Genomic DNA, 24,986 nt, shown 5'->3' on the forward strand with positions numbered 1-24,986 from the left:
GGATAATTCGATTTTTCAGTTACGATAAAGGCTGTGTAGGGATAGGATTATCTAATTTGCAGCAGAAAAAGTGTCCATCGACCAGTGCGTTTGGACTTTGCTATTTTTAGTGCAAACTCAAAGACCTTTTATTTAAAAAATAAAAATATATTCGTAAATTAAAATATCTCCACATTAACAAACACCTATAAATATATTCACATTGCTACTCCATTTCACAGTTACAATGATACCAACATATATTTTTCTTAAACCCATAGTTTCCATAATTAGCATTCGTGAAAATATTCCATATAACACTATCTAGCATTATGCTAAAGTCACTCTAGATCCCGTATTAAAGGTTTCCACACTTCTTCCCGAAAATTTTTTATATCTAAAAAAATCAAGATAGTATGAAAGTCTAAAATACAAGGTGATTTACGTAGACCGTGCATTAGAAGTTTTACAACTTGCAGTTGTTTTAGAAACATGAAATTTTGTTCCCGGTAATATCGAGTAGTGCCGAACCCATGTAAAATAGATTTAGCCTTTACAGGGTGTACTTTATACAGGGTGTACGAAAACTATAACCTAACTTTCTTATTTCAAATGCTAAGCCCTAATTTCTTTAGCATGGTTGGAAGTTTCGACACTTTTTATATCAATGCTTGTAGGCTGCATGCACCCAGAGGCTTCAAAATGGGTACCCTTAAGTCATATGTGGAGAGCATTTTTTTCTTAAACAATTGACAGCAATAACTATAAGAGATAAGTTAACAGGATTAGGGTGGCTCAAACTGGCAATTCTAAGGCCAATCCAACCACGCTAAAAAATCAGAAGTTTACATTTAAAATAAGAAAGTTAGGTTATATTTTTCATACACCCTGTATAGCTGGAGAGCTAAATCTATTTTACATGGTTTCGGCACGACTTGTTTTACCGGAAACTGAATTTGAAGTTTCTAAAATAACTATAAGTTTGAAAACTTCTAATGCACGGTCTAAGAAAATCAACCTGCATATGATAGCTTTCCAATAATTTTTGGCAACAATAATTGGCAATTAATAACTTTTTAGTAGTAGTAAAAATCTTAATTTCTTTCAGAAAAGGCTATCGAAGACTTATATCGGTTTTTCTGCCTTTTAACTGCTTTAACTACCTTTCTGCATACGAGGGCCGTCCGATAAGCACTTGGCCTCGCCGCCCAATCGCGCCACTATCGCAAGAGAAATTTACTATCTTGTAGTACATTCTCGTAGACGGCTACTGTCATTTTCAGCCGAATCGGAATAGTAGTTTTGTTTTGAAAACTTGCGGAAGCGGGAGTATCTGCGAATTTCAGAAAAATGGAAAAGAAGCAATATCGGTCGGTGATTCGATTCTTGTTTCTGGAAGGAAAATCACGTAGCAAAATCAACGAAGATGCGGTGTACGGTGACTCTACTCCTTCGATGGCGACTGACAAGAATTAGTTTAACAAGTTTCATCGTGGCCGCACGTCGGTTTTTGATGAGTCACGCCCAGGAGCCCCGAAAATTGCTATCACGGATGATAACATAACAAAAATCCACGATATTGTATTGGCAGACCGCCGACTGAAAATTCGTGAGATAGTTGAGACAGTAGGTATATCAAAAGACCGCGTGGGTCATATTCTGCATGAAGTTTTGGGCCTGAAAACGCTGTTTGTGCAATGGATGCCGCGATTGCTCACTCCGGACTACAAGCAGAACCGTGAGACCACTTCAGATCAGTGTTTGACGCTGTTTAAACGCAACCCAAAGGAGTTTCTGCGTCGTTTCGTGACCGTCGACGAAACATGGATCCACTGGCAAACCCGAGACACCAAGGAACAGTAGAAACAGTGGACTTTACCAGGCGAACGAGCTCCGAGGACGTTTTCTGGAATTCACAACGTTTGATCTTCCTTGGCGAAGAAAAAAGTGCTCTTCCACCATGACAACCCACCGACTCACACCTCCGCCATCACAAGAGCCAAATTGATCGAATTGGACTGCGAGCTGCTGCCTCATCCACCGTATTTTCCAGATTTGGCCTCGTGTGACTTCTTTTTATTTCAAAACAAAAACGAAAAAAGTACTCGCCGAGCAGAAATTTCAGTCGAATGAGGAGGTCACCACGGAAGCCTACTTTGCAGACCTCGATAAAACGTATTTTTCAGACGGGTTAAAGAAGTTGGAGCATCGCTGGGTACAAGTGTATCGAATTAAAAAGAGACTATGTTGAAAAATAAGTCACCAATTTTACACAATTTTTGTATTTTTTTTGTATGCTCAGTACTTATCGGGCCGCCCTCGTATAACTTTTTATTAATCTTCGTTTTGTCATTAATTAATATGAGGTCTTAAGCCCCATTCAGATGATTCTGACCTAATTCAAAACATATACAACTTTATTATGCTCGGATAAAAGTGTACTTACATTCTTTCGTACTTTGCGCGTTCCGATTTTGGTAAAGATGGTTTCGTTTGTGACAGTGATTGTAATATAACCTCGTGAGACGTTTTGAGTGGCTGAGCTTCGATAGAATCCTGAAATATATTCTGTATAACATGTTAAAATGAAAAATTCGTTCAAGTCCAAATATTAATGTCTGATGTAACTGGCCCTGAGGAAAAGTTTCCAGCTTTAAAAAAAATCCGTTAATTTCGTTAAGGCTGTAACTTCAACATTTTTCCGGTTTAATTAGTGTTTAATTCTTATACTTATGTTTTTCCTAATTCTGTATCCCAATTGAACAAATAAAGGTCATTAACTCTGTATATTTGAAGTAACATTTCTGAACATAGGCATCCTCAAACTCAAATTATTCGTGTAAGAAGGTTCGTTCCGGTATTGGTAAAAAACGTTCTAATTCATGTATGTATTGTCTTCAAAATTGTAACTATTGGAAATTTGGAATAGATCTTAACTTTTAGCTGAACTTTGTTATTTTGTTTCCACACTAAAAGTGCGTTTTGGAATACAACGATTTGGTATACATAGAGTTTTTAATTCATTTATGCAAAAATAGTAGAATAAAGAAAGAAAAGATTAATTGACTAACTTATAACACAAATCTTTAAAATTTGACTAGAGAAATAAAATTCAAATGCAATTAAGTTCAAAATGACACCATCAGACATCAGAGCCACAATTCTGGAGAAAACGAGTACCATTAGAACCAAACTTCGGAAGAAATTTTCAGACGCAAACTTAACCTGACTGAAATTTCGCTTAAGCTTTCGAAACGTTGGCAACAAATGATATATACTACATAGGTATAGAATTTTTAATTTGGACGTTTAATTACTCCTATTTGCATGCACAAAAGATAACACTTTCCATCATTGTACAAGTATTTTCTTTAAGCGAGGGTATTTTAGATTGTGAAGGCAAGTGCAGTGTTCCTTAATATAATAAATAAGATAGGTACTTACGGTACTCACACAATCTTTCATTGTAGATATTTGCGCCGTGAACAGAACAGATTGAAGATCAGCACCGGAGTAGCCTTCTGTTTTCTGAGCAATTTCCTCCATCTTAACATCTTCAGCTAAATCTAACTTGCTCGAAAGTATATTTAAAATTTCCAATCGATCGTCCTGAAACAACAGAGGATCTCAAATTCAAATTTCTTTCAAAATTCTTCAAAATGTTCCAGACCTTTAGAATAAAATGAAAAAATATTGTTTTACTATACTAATATTAGTAATTGTAATCGACTTGTTATGGAAAAACATGACAAAACTCACATAGTTAGGCATGGAGCAAATAAGCTGTTTGTCTAATCTTCCGGGTCGCAACAAAGCTGGATCTAATAAATCCGGCCTTGAAGTAGCGGCCAATACACAAACCCCAGTTAAAGCTTCAACACCATCCAACTGCGTCAACAGTTGATTCACCACTCTATCAGTAACTCCTGTATTATCATGCCCCCGCCTAATAGTAAAGAAATTAACTGACTTTCAATAATAATGATTCTGAGATTGTAAAAAGCCTATAAAATGACTTATTTTTGCGTACCTTGGCGCCAGGCTGTCGAATTCATCAAAGAATAGAATGCAGGGTTTCGCCAGTTGTGCTCTGAAAATAACTCAAAATTAACGACCAAACAGCATGAAGCATGAAGTCACTTTTCCAGAACTGCTAAAAATTATGTACTCACTTGACAAAAACATCTCTAACTCCCTGTTCACTAGCTCCAATATATTTACTAAGTAACTCTGGCCCCTTAATAGATATTAATCTCAAGCCACACTGCTTTGCTGCGGCGCCAGCAATCAAAGTTTTTCCAGTACCTGGAGGTCCATACAGTAAAATTCCCGACTGAAGCCTGAGTGGGGCGTGAGAAAAAATGTTGGGATACTAAAGTAAAACATGTAAATTCGAATTAGTTATATTTGCAGACGTAAACATAGTATACCTTTGCTGGCCACATTAGACTTTCTATCAGCACATTTTTAACATCGTGCAGACCTCCAATATCTTCAAATGATTTGCGGTTTCCATTGTGGAATGTGATGCTTTGCAACGAAAGGGCGCATGTTTTCTTCAAAGCCACCAAACAATGTTCCTGAGTTATCATTGGTGTTTGACGGTCTTCCTGCCGATCTGTAGAAGTTTAGTGTGTTTAATAAATAATAAATAAACCTTCTCTAAAAAACAAAACGCTTCTCAGATTAATGGGAACAAAAACTAGTCCACTCAATCAAACATTCCGCAAATAAATTTTTGAATTATTTAATCGACATGTACACATTCGAATTAATCTATTTTCTGACAACAATGCACATTTATATTTTACTATATTTCTTATACTAAGAAAAACAATCGTTCTAGTATTCATAATTCCAAAAATTTTGTTTCATATCGGTTTTTTAAGTTAAATGTATTGTTTGTAATTTGCATTGTTGCTTGTTGGTTCGCTGCCTAAAACGGATAAAAACTTTTTTTTTTATTTTAAAATTTGAGGAAATAACTTCAATCGCTAGATTCTGTATAAAGTGGTCCAACGTCTGTCTGTCCAACGCGTAGTTAGCAGAATATTATTTTTCAGTTTTTCTAGGCAAATCGATGACATTTCAAATGTGAGAATCAAATTTAACAAACATATAAACCACACAGAATAAAAAAAGATATGGATTTGAATTTAAACTGGTTGACAAATCTACATAGAACTGATATGGGCGACTTCAAATTTACGTTAGAAAATACTAGAAACAAATTCAAATTAATAATAAGTAAATTTGGGGTTAAATGGTCAGTATTGGGTCTTAGATGTGATGAAGTTTGCCGAAGACTTCATTACAACAAAACTCTGGGAAATGCCGACAGTCTACTGACAAATCCTACTTCCACGTCCTTCAAGGCAGCGTAGCCTCCGGACAATGCATGGCGTACAATGGATGTGCGTCATGCAGCTGATGGAAGAGGGTGAATGGCGCGTTTCCGGCGCCTAAAAACTGGAACTTTACGGTTAAGGGAATGAACCCCTACAGAAAATTCTCGTCCTCCAGGTCTTGGGGGTTGCGCGGAAGGATAACTACCTGCCCTCGTAGAAAAAGAGTTAGTTGTGGAAATTGCACGTATGCCTCAGACTGGACAACTCAGCAGACAAAACTGGATAAACATTGGAATGACATGACATATAAATTGCAACATGAATAACACAGCGCTGGTACAGAACGGGAGCTGCTAACAGTGCCATACAACAACTGGAAAGAATAGAAATGGACATAGTGGCGGTAAAAGAGATTAGATGGCATGACAGCGGCAACCTAAGAATCAGTAAATCTGTGGTATCTTTCAGTGAAAATCAAAATGGGCGACATGAGTATGGAACTGATTTCGTGAATATGAAGTGCGCTTTGAATCCATAAGTGATAGGCTCTGCTACTTACGAATAAAGGCACATTAGTATAACATATCCGTATTATCAGTATATGCTCCTACAGAAGATAAGGACGCAGTCACTAAAGACTCGTTCTACGACTTGCTTGAAAGAACAGTAGAAAGCCAGCCCAAACATGATATGATAGTACTATGCAGGAATTTCAACGCAAAAATAGGCAAAGAACCAACGTTAATGCCGACAATAGGTCAACATACATCCAATGACAACGGACAAAGACTAAGAGAATGAGCAACAGCTAACAACATGCTAATAAAATCCACAATGTTCCCCCATAAACAAATCTGGGTATCCAGACCATGTGGCCCGTAACCAGATTGACCATGTCGTGGTGGGCGCCAGGCATGGGAGCAGTGTCCTTAGAGGAGTAGACGGAGATACAGATCATTATCTGGTAAAATCAAAACTCCAAATCAGTATATCGAGTAAGAAAAACCAACAAAACTAACCAAACCACAAAACGGAACATTGAAAAACTCAAAGAAGAAAACAGAACAAGAACTGGAACAGAAACTCGTTGAGAATGAAAATCGCACATTGGAAGGCTTGTGGAACTATATTGAACAAACGATAAAAAAGACAGCAGAAAAAACCATCGGGACAACAAAAAAAAACGACAAGAAAGAGAAACGTTGAGAAAAACCATGGTTAAACACGATACACCTGAAAGCCGAGAAAAATATGCAAACTCTTGTAAAGAAACCAGGAAGTTCATAAAATTACAAAAACCAGAATATGAACGTCGAAAATACGAGGTGATCGGAGGAAACAGGTCTAAACCAGCTTCTAGGGAATTCTATAAGGCAATAAAAAACGAAAAACGAGGATATCAGCCAAGGTCGGTCCCGATGTTAACAAGCGCTAATAGAGACATGATAAGTAACGAGCACAAACAGTTGGAACCATGGAAAAACTACTTTAAAAAGCTGCTAAATGTAGAACCCGATGAAAAACATACAAAAAATACATACCACACGGCATATCTCCCTGTAGAAGAACCATCCATAGAAGAAATTCGAAAGGCAGTAAAAAAGTGACAAGTCAAAGTGCTCAAACTACAGAGGAAACTCACTCATCAATACGGCCTACAAAGTCCTGGCCTTTGTTTAATGGGAAAACCATTTAATGTAATAAACCTGTGAAAATATTGTTCTGGGTAGACTGACTCCATAATCAGAGGGCGTCCTGGGGGAATATCAGGCAGGCTTCAGAAAATTTAGATCCACTATTGCCCAACTTTTTACACTTAATCACTAGAGAAAGGATTTAAGTTCAACCGTACTGTCCTATTACAATCTATTCATAGACTTTCGACAAGCTGCAGTGCCGCGTGGTGAATCAGGTATCGCCTAATAGAGGGCTATTTACGCTAATAAAAAAAATTAGGCATTTTGAAAAAAAATTGTAGGTAAAAATGTTTGGTCCCCACCACGACCCTAATAGCAACCGGTATCGCATCAGGGCAAACGCCGAGATTAACCAGCTTTATGGCTACGGGGATATTGTCAGAGAAAATAAGTCCCAGCGCCTAAGATGGTACGGGCATGTCCATAGACTACGAGATGGCAGACTGACGAGACCGGTATGGGAGGAGAGACCGTCGAGAAAAGGACACTTGGGAGACCACGCCAGAGATGGAAAAAACAACATCAAAGCAGATCTCACGAAAATGAATACCCCTTTCAGCCAAAACCCAAACTGTGCTGTAGAGATACCTCGTATTGTATTGTAATAAGTTAATTAAATACATGTAATTTAAATAAATAATTATTTTAAACAAGTTAGTGATTAAATAAGTAATTTTTCACAGATTGAATTGGGTTCTGAAACCGTGTTCGAAAGAAAAATCGAATTACCTGTCTAGATATTCACGCAGATGCTGCAAAAACGGATAATTTTAAACCACACTTAAAAATAATATAACTACCTTTATATGCTTCAAAAAGCGCTTTGGTATAAAAGTCTTCAATATCTTGTACAACAAATCCATCTGTTTTTAATGCTAGTTCTTCATAGTCGAGGCTGGTATCAACTAAATGTTTACCGAGAAAATGTTTTAACAGCAATATTCGGTCCGCCTACAAGATACGCAAATATATCCAAGGTGTCCCACAAATATTTTCAAATTGATATAGCATACAAAAGAGGGCAGAATTGTTTCAGTGTTTATGCTCATACCGTTACCGGCAAAGCTGCGAAATGTTAGTGATGAAAGTAACTATAATTATGTAAGCAAATTTATTATTTAACCTTACGCCAAAAAGTAGAAAATAATTCAAAAACGGAATAAGTTATCAAGTAACATGAGGAGCAAACTGATGGATAAGTTCAGCAGAGGGTTCGGCAAGAGCCAAATTTAACTCAACTGTTACAATTATGTAGAATAAAAATCTTTTGGTTAGAAATTTGGAATTTTCAATCATAACAGTAACTTTCACTACCAAAATTGAATTGTTTTTAAAGCAGCTTCTAAAAACTGAATAAAAATATTTATGAAGTCACTATTTTGCTCATCTATAACTTTATTATGATCTTGATCTCATCCTATATCAACTACTAATATGAAATTACTAACAGATATTTTGACGACATATAATCGACTTACCTTATTTAGATCCTCCATAGTAAATACGTTTTTATATAAGTGGTTCCCTCTTGATCGATAAATATGCTTATTTAATTTTGATACCAAATCGGTGCTAGCTAAAATACCAACAGCATGCACCTTTTGAGTATCGATGAATAATGTGTGCAACATTTCACTAACTCTAAAAAAATTAAGTTAGAACAGTTAGGAATTTCGCGACCATCTTTTGAAATATAACTGATTTCGTCCTGACGTTTCGCTTTTACGTATGCGAAGCATCTTCAGAAGAGTTTTCATTTCAAGTCCTTACAATAAACGATTATATTGCTGAAAATTCTTAACGTCACGCGTGCTAGCAAAAAAATTCAAGACCAAATTTATATAGACCTCGGCCTAATAACCCGAAAACCAACAGTTTTTTGGAAAACTAACAATATTACCTATTGGAAAATATCGTATTAGGGGTTTCTTCTCCTTCCCATACTTCACATAACACTTGTAAATCATCCAATATTAGTAAAGCGGGCTGACTTAAAATTAAGTTTGAGAGTAAGTCAGTAAAAAATTTATGAAGCGATTCCAGAGTTTTGCCTTTGATGTTTTTACAGTAAACTATTTCAGTTTTTATGAAATATGGATAGGAATTTAACGTTCTTGAAATATTTTCCATTACAGATGATTTTCCTGTACCTGGTCTACCTGAAAAAAAGAATTAAATGTAATAATAAAAGCACAACAAGGATAATAAGATAATTATAACAAAATATAATAATAAAAGAGCAACAAAGATAATAAAGAGATAGCATTATAATTAGATAATAATCTCTACATGTCTCAAAAAATGTGGAAATTGAAATAATTCAGAAAAAGTCTTAAAACGTTAACACTCCTAGGTATACATTTTAACTCACCACTTAGAATTATATTTTCCACTTCAAATACTCCAGTTTTCAATAGTACAGATAGTATATTATCACAGATTGACTTTACAGGTGCAATGGTGAAGCACATTTCATTGCTTGTTTCACGTTTCTTAACAATATCTTCCAATGAGGTTACAAATTCATCACATACACTATAGGAGCAATTTCTTAAAAATTCCTGATCAACTATGCAAAATTTGACATTATGTGAAAATGTAAGAAAACAGTGAAACCGTCCGTTGATTGAAATAGGATATTTGGCATTTATAATAATTGGTGGTACACAGTGATCGGCCAAATATTTTTTTAACTCTTCCACTAAATTTATTAAGTAGGACTTTGTGCTATGAATTTCAATCTCTTTAACTGAGGGTGACCTAGGAATCTTTTGCAACACAACTCTAGCTGGAAAATCACATTGCAAAAATGAAAAAACCGAATTGTCAACAAAAAGATTGCCCAAGTTGTTGTTGTAGAATTCTACAGGTACATCCACAAAATTTGAAAGTCTTATAAACAATTCTTTCTCTTCACCAATGCTATTCAGCAGGGTCATTTTGAAAAAGTTACTAATTTCATTATCGCAATCTGGTACGGTCTCACAAATATATCCTGTGAAAACATTACTTTTGATCTTAAAAGAACTGGGTAAGAATGAAAGTGGTATTAATCGGTAATAACGATCTCTAATACGTGTCTCTGAATTAACTGGTCCAATATCTTCATTGGAGGATATACTCTTGAAAAAACTAATGTATTCTTGAAGTATCTGAGGTTTCTCTGCAACTTTGCAGTTGTTTAAAACTAAAATGTGATTCGTTTAAAATTAAAAGGTAATTAGTAGATAGTCAGTCATACCGTGTGAGGAATTGTGTGGGGGTTCAATAACAACTTCGGTTAGAAAATCCAGAGCACCCGGACTGACTGGTTGTACATTTTCTGAAATCGAGAAAAATATTCTAAATGTACTGTTTATCTCATGGAAACTTTGACCAAACTAGGGTTTTGAACAGTCTACTTATTTAAAATAGTCCTACCGATGTCTACAGTTACTTACCTACCATAACAGAAACTGTCAGACTGTTTCCAATCCAAATTACTAGTTTCTGACCCGAATGAATAACTCTAACTTGATCGAGCAGATTTGACTGTACATTTTGGGAAAACATTTCCTATAACCAAATTTTCAAGTTGTACAAAACATCTGAAAAGCGCCAAAAATATAATTTCTCACCAGAACTTCATAATCAGGCTGAGTAAGTGGTTTTATAATAACACAAGTAACGACTGGTGATTGAGATACATTTGAAACATTGACTAACTCATTTTCTTGGAATCCTAAAAGTTTTGCATACGTTGAATTTATAGCAATTGAATCGAACTCAACTATATTGCTAATCACTTTGGCAGAAAAGAATGCTTCAGTGGAATCATTGGTCATTTTCATACACATCTGGAATATATACATAATTGCATAAAATGAGTATTTAAGACAACTATGCGGTCTTAATAGAAGACTATTTTCTAGTAAATATAGATTTAACACAGATATACCTACTAAGGAGGTACAAGTCGGATTGATTGTGATGTGTAAGTAATGTTTTTATGATATAAAAGTGTTCGAAAAGTGAAATGGAGCGATGAATTATTGAATATTTTGAAGAAAAAACGACGAAACATGGCCGACAGTACCTAATTTCACAAGAAGGAAACTTAATAAGAATAAGAATACGCCTATTACTACGTGCTAAGACCATTTTTAACAGCTTAATAAAGGATTCGTCGTTACCCCACACATAGGGGTGAAGACGGACAATAATTCAGAATAAATTCTTGTCTTTATAAAAGAGAATTTATTGTAAATGTAATGTAATGTGAAACACTAGTCTGTGATTGTTTAGATTAATGCCTATATAGAATAAAATATTATTATTGAATTCACCATATTGCTATGGAGTAAAGTAAGGAGACATGGATCAGTAGGAAAGATAGTCCAGATACAATAATTCAAAAACGTTTTGATTTTTCAACAGTGCAATCACGCAGCAACAACAGAGGTGCAACCTCGTACGCGTCTGTCTCTGTCGTCTCAAAAGGTTTTGTTCTTATATTTGAGTGTGTTAGTTAAGCGCAAGCTGAAAATGTTTTCACTTTCTATGTCTACATCGTTTGTTAACAAAAGGACAAGTATTTTATAACAAAATCAATTTGAAGACATAAATTATGGGTTTATCAATAACAGCCTGCAAATCTCCAGTAGATGAAAGTGAAATATGAAATAGCAATGAAATCATGGTTCATCTGTCCCTACCACTTCGGACAGTTGGACCAATATTTAGTAGGACCGACGGGCCAGCATTTACTTTTCCGTACTTTTCTAATTTCAGTATTTCAATCAAGATGCCTACTGGTGTACCTTCGAAAAAATACTAAAGTATCCAGTGGTAATTTTTGCAAAGCTTCTTAAAGCTTTAACACTAGAAACAATGCCTAAAACGCTATATCAAAAATTCTTCAATTATCTTCAAAACTAAAAACGATGGAAAAAATTCGAGTGTGCCACTGGATAAAACGGGTAAAATGGGTCAAAGTGCATTAAAAACGTGCTATTCGCTTTTCCTCGAAAATAAATAGTAAAGGAGCCAAAGAATACGACTTTTTGTTTTGGAGCTACACATTATCTTGTTTCGCTCATAAAAAGACGGAGATTTGTTAAGTCAAAGTGAGAAGGAAACTGAAATATGTTGCACGATTTTCATTTTCACATTTAATTTTTACTCGAAAACCAAGCTTCCAATCGAAAAAACCTGATTCTTGATAAAATGTCCGGAATRTGAAAAGGTACCCAAGAGCCGATTTTTCAAATCTGAAGCTGCAACAGTTTTGAAACAATGTGAAAATGWTTTCAATTARAAAAAATGTACGATCTTTAAAAACCGTAAATATCTTTAAAACTAACAKAGATGCAAAAAAACCGAGCTTGCCACTGCATAGAACGAAAATGATTGCAACTGGTTTAGGGTGAGACTTCCCTGGTTCGCCCAAAARAAGACCGAGAAGTTTTTTAATAAGAAATAAAACTTTTCTCAAAGTAAGTAACTTGTGCATATGAAACGCCCTGTAGAGAGAAAAATTGTCGAAAATTCACCTGCTGGCAATTAAACCCTTGAGATTTAACTTAAAACTAACMTTTCAAACGAAAAACTTCATAAAATAAATGGTTCGGCAGGTGTTTTTTAGCAATTCGTTTTTTTCGCAATTTTTAATCCGCCAGCTGCTTTAAGAGCGARTATTTTTSCACATTTATAATTTTATATCTAAATGGACCAAAATGGAGTAAATATAGCCMATAGACTTAGGACAACTTGAGAAATACTGGATTAGCAATAGACAATAACGAAATGGGAATCAGCCAAGCTGCTAGAACTTTTAGGGTTCGCAAATCCACTCGGCTTTGCGCTTAAAGAGACGCTTAAAAACCCGTTACTTGAAGAAGCACTCTCGTTTAGGCYCTGGATCATTACTSGGAGAAGARAATGAAGTTAMMCCAGTCTAGTTTAGGTTTATTATAGTGATAAGTTTTTTGYCATATTTAAAATTAAGTAACTTTCATATATTTGTATGTAYTTTCTYAAAAAYAAATATACTGCATTAGMYAAAGTAATTATTTTATTTTCTATTTTACAGCAAACAATCAATAACTATAGTGGACCATCTATCCTACCACTCCTGGTCCATCTACCCCTTAACGGCGGGGAAGATGGACCAAATATTATTTAAATTATACTCAGAAATACTCAGGCAAACTGAAAGCATAGTACTTTTACAAGTAATTCCATCAATTTCAGTTGACAAGTTTAAACCTGAAGCTCGAAATGTTAATTTGAAAAAAGTGGTCCAACTCTACCTGCTCTACTATAAATAAAAATATAAACTTATTTTATTATTACGTTAATATGTTGCCATTTCTCTTAACACTGAATAATTTTTCATGAAGACATACACCTTTAAATATTAACAGATCATTAAGGAACTCCTTGTACAGGGTGATCCAAACTTGACGCCCCAGGTCTACCCTATGCCTAAACGAAAACTGATAATTAAATTTTCAATCCAAATATGATGCCCAGAGGTACACTTTCAGCGAAAAGAAAAAAAAGTACATTCAGAAATGTACCTAATTTTGTAATATCCTTCAATAATAACCAAAACTTTAAAAATTTGCCTCTTAAGTTATTGAGATGGATTTTCTCCAAGTTTTTTAATACTTACTCCCGTATTAACATTCTTATGTTTGGGTGATAAATAAACAAAACAGTTCTTTTCACTCACATACTTTACACTTAACACTGTTTCAAACATTATTTCTACGCAACAAACTAATTATAATTCCTGAATAAATCCAAACTGCAGTCCTATTTTCAGCAGATTTCTAGGTTAGATCTGGTGTAGATCCGGTAGAAAGTAAACAATCAAGAACATCGTTGACAACAACGGTGAGGCTACGCAAAGAAGAGGAAGAAAGTTGATACTTTACATAAGTGGATAGCTGTACGGTCTTCCTTATTATTAAAGAATTCAATTTTTTTCGCCGGGGAGAGACTCCCGGGTATCGGGGATACTTACTCCCTCCTCTCAAAGTCAAGAATAGACACAGGAGTGATGCTGAATTAGTGGAAAAAATGCCTTTTCAGATCCAAAATAAATGAACAAAAAAATGTTTAAAACTTAGTAACTTGAATTTATCCTTGTTAATCAATAGACATATTGTTTAAAATCTGAGCAAAAAGGGCGTAGTTTATTTATGGTGGCAAAAAATAATTCATTCAGTTTTTAGTTATTCCTAGTTACTTTATTAATCATTAATGTGATGAATTTACTAGWACATTTTTGTGCTTCAATAATGTTTTAATGCTGTTTTAATTACCATATTTAGGAAAATAAACGGTGYCAAACAAAACCTAATTTACTACATAAAAATATTTGTCAGAGATGCATTTCATATTGCATGACAACGCATTGCAAAGATGCATCATCAAGATGCATTTCAAGCCAAGTCACAATTTGACAAATGCTTTTTTGTGGAAGAGTAAATTTCTGAGAGCAAAAATTTTTATAATTTGAAGTTAACATCGAAATTGTTTTCTTCATTTTAAATGAGAGTAAACAGAACTCTGCGATTTGTTTATAGATCCGAGAGAACGTTGATAGCAATGCCATGCCGTTGACACTTTAAACATCTGTTCCTGTTATTTCAAAAACTGTTCGCTAGGATTCTGACGTTTGGCGTCCCCTTCTACGACGTTTTCCTCCAATCAGAGGGAGGGAAACGAAAATAGCCAATGAAATAGCTTCAAAACAGTTGAACGCGAAGACGGTTACTAAAGATTTTTCAATGGCTGGGTATCCAAGTGGTGTGTAACTAATTTATATGTGATATTTCTACCAGTTTTTACAAGAAAAATATATTTTACATTCAACGTTTACACGTAAGTGGATGTATTAATGTACTATTTATGTTATTTTTGGTATTTTCATTCATAAAATTATCTTATCTGAGAAAAGCTGTCGGGTAACCTTAAACTCATGCGTTTTTTCTATTAAAGTATTTATTCTTCAAATATCTTTGAAAATTGGTTCAGTTGGAGGTTTTTGTTAATGCTCATTGTACTTAGTGTGCATCTTAAACATGTGCAATCTAAATCTAATTAGATAATTCGGCGGTAAAATTGGGTGTGTTGATGGATGTCATTTTGGGGCTTTGGATATCCGTTATTCTTATTTGAAACATTTCTTAATCTGTTCCCTCATATTTCGCATAAACACATCATTAAACGAACTGCAAATTAGTCCTGGAATACGGTTTCGAAGTTGAAAGTATCCATAATTGAATAAATACTGGTTTTAGTTACATGTTTTTCAAGTCAGTCAACTTTCAAAAGAGCCATGGTACTTCCGTCATATAACTGCTTTAATGTGAAGTTCTAATTTTATGATGCAAATGTTGCACACATTGCTCGTAATATTTGCAAGTTATAATTATTGTACTCCGGAGTGTTATGCAAACCATGCACATTGGAGGGTTATAAATACCTATCTAGAGCATTGAAAGTGTTATCAGAGTTGTTGTTCAAAGTTTATAGATTTCTACGCTCATTACTTCATTTGCTGTTTAGCGGTTAACGCTTGTTTATTTTTAGATGTATTTGTTGGATGGTTTAGCCGTTTTGCACAGAATAGCATTATGCAATAGGTATTTTCATTAAGCGCTTACTTTATTTATATTTATTCAGTTTGCAACAATTGTAATGAGTAAAAAATAAATAAATAAGAATTAATGAAGAAAGCAACAAATTTAGTTACTTAAAATGGCAAATACAAAAAGGTTATAGGACCTTGAAAATGTGTATCTCACCCTTTATAAAATGTGTTCTTTTCACTTTTTTGTTTCCCTTACACTTATGTGGCATCAAACAAAGCACATACACGTTTTCCCTTTTTGACGCTCAAAAAATTAATAGTAAAGTTTACAACTTTCATGATTGTTTGCGTTTACAAACATTGCTGAATCAATTAAAACCTACACCCTATGAGTTTCCAAAGTTTCAACAGTCTAACAAATGCTGCTAATTAAACTTAAAATAAATTAGATAAAAAGTGACTACGAAAGAACTTGATTCTCGAGGAAACCTGTGAATTATTTTTTTTATTATTGTGGACGTTATCGGGGGATTGCGCGACAGTCAGCACAAAACACATAAAAAACTTATAGCAAGTAATTGGTGTTCAATTAATTATTTTAAAATATAGTAATCTGCAAAAATTACTTACTGCAATAACGACCCGCAACGCACAAAATGTGTGTTGCGGGTCTTAAACTCAAATATGAACACTGCAACAATTAAAAAATTGGGAGCCAAATCTGCTTGTTTAGTAAACTTTTATTACACTAAATAAGTAGTGCACTAAATAAAACTAAATTTCATACTTAATATTTATTAATACGAACAATGTGATTGCATCTCCTTGGAAAGTTTGAGTAAGTCAGGTTTAGGCATGATTCCAAGTTCTCATCAATCTCAGTTTACTCTTGATAATGTTCATGCTTGAAAAATATTGTTCGCATATATGTATATGTATAACCGAAAAGGGAAAGAACAGCAAACACGAGGCAAAGACTTAGACAAACAGTATTCTCTATTAGATCAGGACACTTCAACAACGAGAAATATTTAAACACTATGTGTTGTTCCGATGTAAAAATTCCAAACAATAAAAATGTAAAAAGTTTTTATCGTAATTATCCGTACTGTGAAACCAGACTTGGAGACTAATAATAATAAATATAATAAAATAGTATCTGTTACTTAGATATGAAACTTGTAAACTTGGGAAACTATCTTACAACTTTTAGTTGAAAAGTTTGTTTTATGTTGAGAGCAAGATATATCAAATTATAATCAACATCAAAATATAGGATATACTGTGAATATGAGGATTGAATAAAGCTGTGTACCCGAATTTAGAACGAACCCAGGTAGTTGTGTTATAATTAAATGGCCGTCCCTTAACTGTATTCAGAGATTCACGTTAAAATATCGTGTTTTTGATAGTTAGTGTTACTGGCTTAAGTTTTTAAGTATGTATTACGAATAATGAATAATGACCATTCGTTTTACACGATCAAGCTTTTCTGATGATTGCCGTTAAGTATCCGGTGTTTCTATGGTAATTTGAAGGAAAGTACTTCTCTATTGAGTATTTACAGCTATCGTGCATAATCTATCTAAATATCACGGAAAAAATGAGTAGGTAATACCGTTCTTGATATTTAATATTTAATGTGTGTTTTAATTTAACGCTTTAATTTCTATCCGCACTTTATTTGCAGATACTTTATCGATGCAGGCCGGCGGTGTTCATCCAGATAGAATTAGAAAGGTGCTACTAAATTTTAATACATTTTTTACTTATTAGATGTCCCGTAAACGATGTAATACTGAGTCAAATATAGTTCAATGAATTCAATTGATGTTCACATTTTGATAACTTGAAAATCGAAGTTTTTTTTCCGCACATGATTGAAATTGCACCCAATATAATTTATCGTTCTGCTATTTGAGAAATTTTCGTTTTATATGGTTCTTTGTTGGTCATCGTATGACTTAGGTCTCCGTGTCTCATGACGTAATGCCAATACAATTGAATACTATATTATATTACAATGCTATTATTAGTGAGAAGCTAGAAGCTCATGTGTCATTTTTCAATTAATATCATCTTCATCTGACTCAGTATAATACATCAAAACGTTGTTTTACTAACTCCCATTGTATATTTATATTGTTTTACTAAATAGCAACATATTAGTATAGTTGTTAATTCTATATTTGGTGCCTTTACACTTAGGCTCTTATCGCATGGTTTGGGAACGCCGCGGCGATAGCGCTTGTTTTACATGGAGCTATTCACACGAGCGCGTAAAAGTCCGGACCACCGATTTAGCAGCGCTTCTGTGGCGTACAGTGGTTGACTAACGCCGAGAAGCGCGTCAAAAAGAAGCGCCACTGATAGCTATACATTGGTTCAAATGCTGGCCACTCTGCAGCGCTTCTCGGTGGCGCTTCTGAGATGCTCACGTTAACCTGAAGCAGACTGAAGTGGCTCGTGTGATCGCACTGTGTAAAAATGTGTGCAAAACTGCAGTTCGTTAACGCAACGCAAAGCCTGCAGGGTTCAACGTGCAACTTTCGCGTACTCCAGTATTTTTCTTTAGGCTAGCGTTGTTTCGTGCGCGACTGGAACGTGGCGCTCCGATCGCACACGAGAAGAGCGTAAGTGTAAAGGCACCTGTTGAGATTATTTGACCTTAAATCCACGAGATGAAATATATACTCGAGGCGCAGCCAAAGGTTACCTTATAGTTATATTTTTTTCGAGGGGATTATAGGATTTTAATTCCTGAATAAGTAATTTAATATTTTATCCACGACCAAGCCAAAACCGAAAAAAAAACAGTTTTTTGGAAAAGGGCAGATTTGACAAAATCTCGTTCTGGCCAAATATATTGACGTGGGACTGAAAACTTGAGAGTTTCGGAAATTTTGCTATGACAATCTTTAGTAATTTATTTGTTGTTAATTCTAATACCTTAGTGTGAGGAGGCCTGCATTCTACGTAGAACAGACGTGTTAAACCCTCCCAATATAATGGTCGTGGATACAATTATTACTTTATTGTTAAATTATATTGTTTTGATTACAGATTCCATTACGTCTATCAGACTACAAAATTAATTCAAATCTGCGCTCAATTATGCCACCCACAAAGATAGCGAACAAAGTTGTTTCAAACGGTATTGCGACACGGCGCAAAACCGCCAATCATGGTTTAGAAAATGATTTTAATCACATTGGCAAAGGAATTGACAAACTAAATAAAATAGTTAGAGGAAAACGAAAAGCTGATTGTTCCCCTATCAAAAACAAAGTGGTTAAACGAAGTGCGTTGGGTGATGTAACAAACAATGACGATAAAGTCATCGATAACAAGGTGATTATTTGGGGCTTGCTTTTTATAAAGAGTTAGAGAGCAAATTATTTTGTTTTGAATTCAAATCGAATAAAAATATTGAGAGGATGAAGCAAGCTAAATATATCAACTGTAATTCCTTACTTTGCTTCATCTCAAACGAACTCGAACAAATTCAATGATAAAATCATTTTAAAACGACAGATTTACAAAAATCGAATTATTGTTATCTTTGTAATATTTATACATTTTAGGTACTGAAAAATATTAAACGAGTGACAGTGCAGTCGAAAGTGCTACCATCCGTTAGAACAGTTCAAAAGAAGAAGCAAAATGAAAATTCGCAACCTCCGCCCGCTCCAGTTGCCAATAAAATAGTTACGAGAAACGCAGTTAAGCAAGTTACCAATTGCACCAATCAGACTGCTTTAAAACCAAAAGAAAATAAGAAAAACTGTGTACCAGCTGCGACTACCAAGAAGAGACTTAGTAATGAGTTTGAAAAAGATGACGAAACTTTGTACTGCACTGCATTGGAGGAAACGTATGTCTCGCATCTTCGCCAACTAATGGTGTATTTGAAATACTAAAAAATATACATGGTGTACGGGAAAGGTGCGACCAACACTTAACGAGGCAAATCTACATGAAAAATCAGTGTGACAAGTTCACACTTTTGCGAAAACTCAATAATAACGGATCTACAGGACGTTACAGTAAAAAAAATTTTAAATTTGAAATAACTTTTTTGTTAGTTATCTGACGACGCACGTTTAATTATTTCCAACGTTTTAACAGAGCGTGCCATGGAAGCAAGTGCACTTAGAATTCATTATTTGTAATAATTTTTTAAAACTTTAACGCTTTGTAAGTTTTTGTGTAATTTATCACTCATTTTGAGTTGCATCGTTAAGTGTTTTTCGCGCATCTTTTTCGGACAGCCTGTATAATTCGTACTCTAGAAGTTTCTAACATTCTTTATTCTTCGTATATTTATGACTAAGGTACTGACTAGTTACTGACTTGTAAGGTTGGATGGAAATTATTAGTTGCCGAATGTTAAAGCTGGTAGATCGTTGAAAATAATTTTTTTACCTAGTAAAATTCTTAATTAAAGTAGCAAAAGTTTAGCAAAAAACTTATTAGATATTGTAATGCTCCATTCCAATATTTGTAAATTAATTGATCTTATTACTTGAATTTTACGCTCTTATTATTTGAATTTTACAGCCAAGTTAAATTTTTGCTTTGAGAACTATTGCAGAAATTGACTGCCCAAATACCTTTTAGTAATGATTCTACATGCTTCAGTGCAAAGCGACCAGTCACACGTTTATCGGCCGCGGCAGCAATCGCCTCCGCAAAAGTTCAAGAAGCTGGAAAGTCGTCGGGAAACATTTCTCTTGTGACTCATCAGCTCCAAACCAAACTCCACCTAGACAATAAGGAAGTACCTGAAGGAGTTACAGACTATGATAAAGAGAATTACGATGATGTTTATCAAGTATCTCATTACGCTAAAGACATATTTCATTACTATCGAGAGAAAGAGGTAATTATTTCCGACAAGTTTGTGGGAAGAGTGTCTATACATTATATCTATTTCAGCTAACATTCCCAATTTCAAACTACATGGACACTCAAATTTGCATCACAAAGTGGATGAGGACACTTTTGGTAGACTGGATGGTTGAGATTCAGGAAAGCTTTGAACTTAACCATGAAACACTTTACTTAGGTGTTAAGGTTGGTATAGTATTAAGGTTTTAATCGAAACAAATTCATATTTTGAATTTGCCCCAATTCCAAGTGTAACGCAGGTTGCATTTGTCAAGAGAACTATTATTATTAAACCGACGTAAAAAAAAACATTGGAAAACCCCTCTTAAAATCACTTTATGGTTGAGGGCGTCGACCTGTGAGGTTTATAATTATAGGCGTCTTTGTTGATTTTTCGTCTTACTTTTATGAGATCAATTGCGTTTGCGCTTAATTTACTGTATAGTTTTCACATAACTTTTTGGTAACTGTTTAAATGTTACTTTTTATTTTACTTGGAATTATATTGATGCTCATTTTGTTTAGTGAGTTCTGGTTTTAATTTCTTTTTCTCCTGCTGATATTCATCTTTTCTGCTCTCTTTTACTTCGGCAGTAGCAAATTTATCATTCTGGAATCAATTTCCTTCTTTCAAGTTTCGCGTTATTTCTAAAGCAAGCCTTCACTAATCGATTATCGCTGCCGGTATCTAACTGATTTAACACTCTTACATCGCTGTATATCTTTATATTGTTTGATAGTATGAAATAAATTTCATTTTTATGTTTCGCAGGAGCTAACCCAAGTCTACTTTCGTTTAGTAGTCAGTATAGGTTTTCTTCGCATAGAAAAGTCATCAGCGTCTTTTATCTCTCGTATCTCCTGGATCATTCTGTATAAATATCGATATCGATCTAATTAGAACTTTCTGCTATATAAATTTTATATATTTGAAATATGTACCTATTTAGATAGTAAAACTATTAATTTAGTTAATATTTTTAGCTTGTCGACTTATACTTAAGCCGAATACTAGTGTCTAAAGAAACTCTGCAATTAGTGGGAGCAACGGCAATGTTTGTGGCCAGTAAGTTCGACGAACGACTCCCGCCGTTGATTGACGATTTCCTGTACCTGTGTGATGGAGCATACACTAGGAAGGAAATTATCAAAATGGAAATAAGTTTACTGAGAGTAGTTGACTTCAATCTAGGGATTCCCATAAGTTATAGATTTTTAAGGCGTTTTGCTAGGGTAATTTCAACATCTAAAAATCGTTTACACATAATTTTTATACGTATTGTTACAGTGTTCGAAAACTTCAATGAACATATTGACTTTGGCAAGATATATCTTGGAATTTAGTTTAATGGACTATGATACCATTCATATTCGAGACTCATTAATAGCTGCTGCATCTCTATACTTAGCTCTAAGGATGAAATTTGTCAGCAAATGGACGCCAACACTAGAATTCTACACAGGTGAGTTTTTAAAATTACAATTAATGGCGTTTTACTTTTTTAAAGAGATTATCAATTCGAAAAAAATAGATCAGGTTAGAACAGAATCAAATTAGATTTTTAACAACGTTGCAATTAGTACAAAACGTGCTTGTTAGATAAAAAGATGTGTGCCTGGTATCTAACGTTTGGCCTTTTTAATATCTGGTACAAACTAAGCACCAGTTCATACGGAGTTTTATTTTTTTCGAGTAGGTAAAATTTCTGTATCATGAGACAGACATTGCTCCGTATCACATACGCGGGTTAGTGTCCAAACTTTTTTCGTTAATGCACGAACGAACTATGATCAAACAAGTTTAAAAGCATTAATAAACATGTGTCCATCTTTTTCAGGTTACAAGTTAAATGACCTGAAGAGTACAGTTCTATTGTTAAATAAGTGTATTAGTAAACCCCCAAAAGAACAAATTATGACAGTAAGAAATAAATATTCACACAAAATTTTCTTCGAAGTAGCTTATACACCTCTTCTAGAAGATCAAGAACTCTTTTAGTTCATAATGTGTACATGTATACATATTTATTGTGTCTACTCAAGTAAATTGTTTTACCTTTTACCTGTACTACCTTTTGTATTTGTTTGAATGTCTTATGCAGGTATTTGTTACATCTAACATTTATTTTGTTGTAATCATCCACCACATCCAATAGAATAAGGACTATTCAGGCTTAATCCTGATCATTTTGGCATATGTAACTTTTTGAAGCCGGAAGCAAGACGATATGACAATTTAATAAAAGCTCTGCCGAACTTTTGACTTATATTGCAAGTATGTTTGAAGATTTTCTTAACACCCTTTGTTGCCATTAATGGTGTATTATGGGCCCTTAGGAGTGTGGAAAGCATCAAATTGGTTTTTAAGTTAATATACTGATAGTTTTAAGAAAATTTAGACCTACAAAATAAAGAAAATAAGTTTCAATGTTTAACAGATAACTATACAGGAAGCGAAGGCCCCATTCTTGATATCATTGATGAATTGATTCGGGGTTAGACAGTTCAGTGTTAATGGTCAATGATATTCTCAATATGCAAAGTACGATTGTATGGTTGTTGTGTTTTCAGATAAGTATTTTAAACTTCAATTCATTGTTTTGCTGCAAATTTCATACATTTCAATGATATTTTTTCAACAAATTTTAAACATTTTAGCTCAAATTTTATTTTATTTATTATATTTGTTTTGATTATAACTGAAATTTACAATTAATAGTTTACGAGAGTGGTCCGATATGTACTTAGCTTTAAAGAAAACGAAAATTTTGGAAAAGTGGCAATTCGATACACTTGACCCAGCGATGTTCCCACTTCTTTAAACCGCCTGAAAATACGTTTTCTCAACGTCTGCAAAGTAGCCTCTCATTCGACTGAAATTTCTGCTGGGCGAGAACTTTTTTAAGTTTGGAAATAAAAAGAAGTCACACGGGGCCAAATCTGGAGAAAACTGAGTATGAGTCGGTGCGTAATCGTGATGAAAGAGCACTCCTTCAAGTTTTTTCTGCAGCTCGACGTCGAATCAGCTCAATAAATCTATATAATATATCCCTGTGATTCTTTTTTTCTTTTCTCCGGATAGTCGATGTAGATCACATGTTGTGAATCACAGGAAACCGTGTCCATCACCTTTCCAGCCGATAGGACAGTATTTACCTTTTTCAGAGCACGTCCGCCGGGTGAAGCGCACTGTTTCGACTGTTCCTTGATCGCTGGTGTCTACTAGTGGATCCATGTTTTGTCGACGGTCCAGAAACTCCTTTGGATTGCGCTTAAACCGCGTCAAACACTGCTTTCAAGTGGTCTCACGGTTTCGCTTGTTGTCCGCAAACGCGGCACCCATCGCGCAGACACTTTTTTCATGCAGGATATGACCCATGGGGTCTTTTGAGATCCCTACTGTGTCAGCTATCCCACAGCACGGGACCAGCGCGTGGCTTATCAAAAACCGACGAGAAAGAAACACGTTGAAACTCTTTAATCCAATGTTTGACAGTCGCGCTATCGAAGTTTTTTTCGCCTTTGATTTCGCTTCGTGATTTTTCTTCCAGAAGTAAGAATCGAATGACCGACCCATATTGCTCTTTTTTTCAAAGAAAACTACGATTACGATTCGGCTGAAATTTCTACAGTAGCCGTCTACGAGAATGTACTACACGATAGTAAATTTATTTTGCGATAGTGGCGCCATTGGACAGCAAGGCTAAGTACTTATGGGACCGCCCTCGTATATACACAGATCGAGATTATCAATCCTTTTGGAGATTTTTTACATTTTCCAAGCCCATATCCATCCTATCAATACTTAACAAATTTACTGCACTAGATTTTGCATCTTAGCATCCTCTCTTTTAAATATGTTCATGTTAATTCGTTCCGCGGGAATGTAATAATGCCCAACATGTGTTTGTTATAAAATCAAGAATTTTCGAAAACCGTGGCACTTGACTGCTCAGAAAGTTCACAATGGATATGGAAAGTAGATCTACAAAGTTCGAGCACATTTTGTGCATATCGAAATAGGATACAGAGATTGAGTAAGCAAGTTAGTTTTCAGGAATAAGTGGGATAAATTAAAATTATATTTAGGTAGTCGCTGGTAAAAACAACCAGTTTATGGTGTTCATTCATTAAAACTCCACTTTTGAAAGTGACATTAAATATTTTTTTCGGCCCATTACGGTTATATTGTCAAGGTTATAATTATATTCTGTGATCAATTTTCATCAAATTATTGTTTCGACGCTCAATTTATATACTAGCCATACTTGAACTTGATATGTTGCACCGTAAATGCAATAGAATTAATTAATAAAAATAAATCATTTAATTGTTATCTATTTTGTAAATGTAGCTTGTTCGTTTTTCATCTCTAAATGATTTGTTATAAAATTGACTCCAAGTAATAAAGATGGTTGTAATAAATAACATTGTTTCAATGGTACTTGAGTTATTTTCCATCACTAAGCGGTTTATGAACACAGAGGC

General features: G+C 34.6%; 2 protein-coding genes across 8 annotated transcripts; one reads left to right on the plus strand and one right to left on the minus strand.

Moving 5' to 3' along the window:
• Nucleotides 1-126: 126 nt before the first annotated feature.
• Nucleotides 127-13,887, minus strand: LOC125505559 (peroxisome biogenesis factor 1-like). Of its 5 annotated transcripts, none has more exons than XM_048669563.1 (15): nucleotides 13,680-13,887; nucleotides 10,642-10,860; nucleotides 10,465-10,579; nucleotides 10,266-10,346; nucleotides 9,396-10,211; nucleotides 8,925-9,183; nucleotides 8,503-8,665; nucleotides 7,825-7,975; nucleotides 4,410-4,597; nucleotides 4,152-4,351; nucleotides 4,010-4,069; nucleotides 3,739-3,925; nucleotides 3,433-3,588; nucleotides 2,426-2,535; nucleotides 127-376 (listed from the first exon to the last, which is right to left on the minus strand). In XM_048669563.1, exons 1-15 carry the CDS (start codon nucleotides 13,767-13,769, stop codon nucleotides 310-312), a joined length of 2,862 nt encoding a protein of 953 aa, XP_048525520.1. In that variant the 5' UTR covers nucleotides 13,770-13,887; the 3' UTR covers nucleotides 127-309. The 5 variants fall into 5 exon arrangements, with proteins under 5 accessions (XP_048525520.1, XP_048525519.1, XP_048525522.1 ...); XM_048669562.1 differs by having other exon boundaries at nucleotides 3,424-3,588; XM_048669565.1 differs by having other exon boundaries at nucleotides 3,424-3,588; nucleotides 10,642-10,745; nucleotides 13,680-13,756.
• Nucleotides 13,888-14,740: 853 nt separating this feature from the next.
• Nucleotides 14,741-22,765, plus strand: LOC125505558 (G2/mitotic-specific cyclin-B3-like). 3 transcript variants are annotated; one of them, XM_048669559.1, is made up of 9 exons: nucleotides 14,741-14,896; nucleotides 17,299-17,348; nucleotides 18,672-18,959; nucleotides 19,193-19,482; nucleotides 20,229-20,490; nucleotides 20,547-20,684; nucleotides 21,483-21,731; nucleotides 21,787-21,961; nucleotides 22,337-22,765. In XM_048669559.1, exons 2-9 carry the CDS (start codon nucleotides 17,310-17,312, stop codon nucleotides 22,495-22,497), a joined length of 1,602 nt encoding a protein of 533 aa, XP_048525516.1. In that variant the 5' UTR covers nucleotides 14,741-14,896; nucleotides 17,299-17,309; the 3' UTR covers nucleotides 22,498-22,765. The 3 variants fall into 3 exon arrangements, with proteins under 3 accessions (XP_048525516.1, XP_048525517.1, XP_048525518.1); XM_048669560.1 differs by having other exon boundaries at nucleotides 20,250-20,490; XM_048669561.1 differs by lacking the exon at nucleotides 17,299-17,348 and having other exon boundaries at nucleotides 14,745-14,896.
• Nucleotides 22,766-24,986: the final 2,221 nt, after the last annotated feature.

This window comes from Dendroctonus ponderosae, unplaced genomic scaffold (assembly GCF_020466585.1).
Source record: "Dendroctonus ponderosae isolate FM_Combo_2020 unplaced genomic scaffold, Dpon_F_20191213v2 Dpon_F_20191213_88, whole genome shotgun sequence".
NCBI lineage: Eukaryota > Metazoa > Arthropoda > Insecta > Coleoptera > Curculionidae > Dendroctonus > Dendroctonus ponderosae.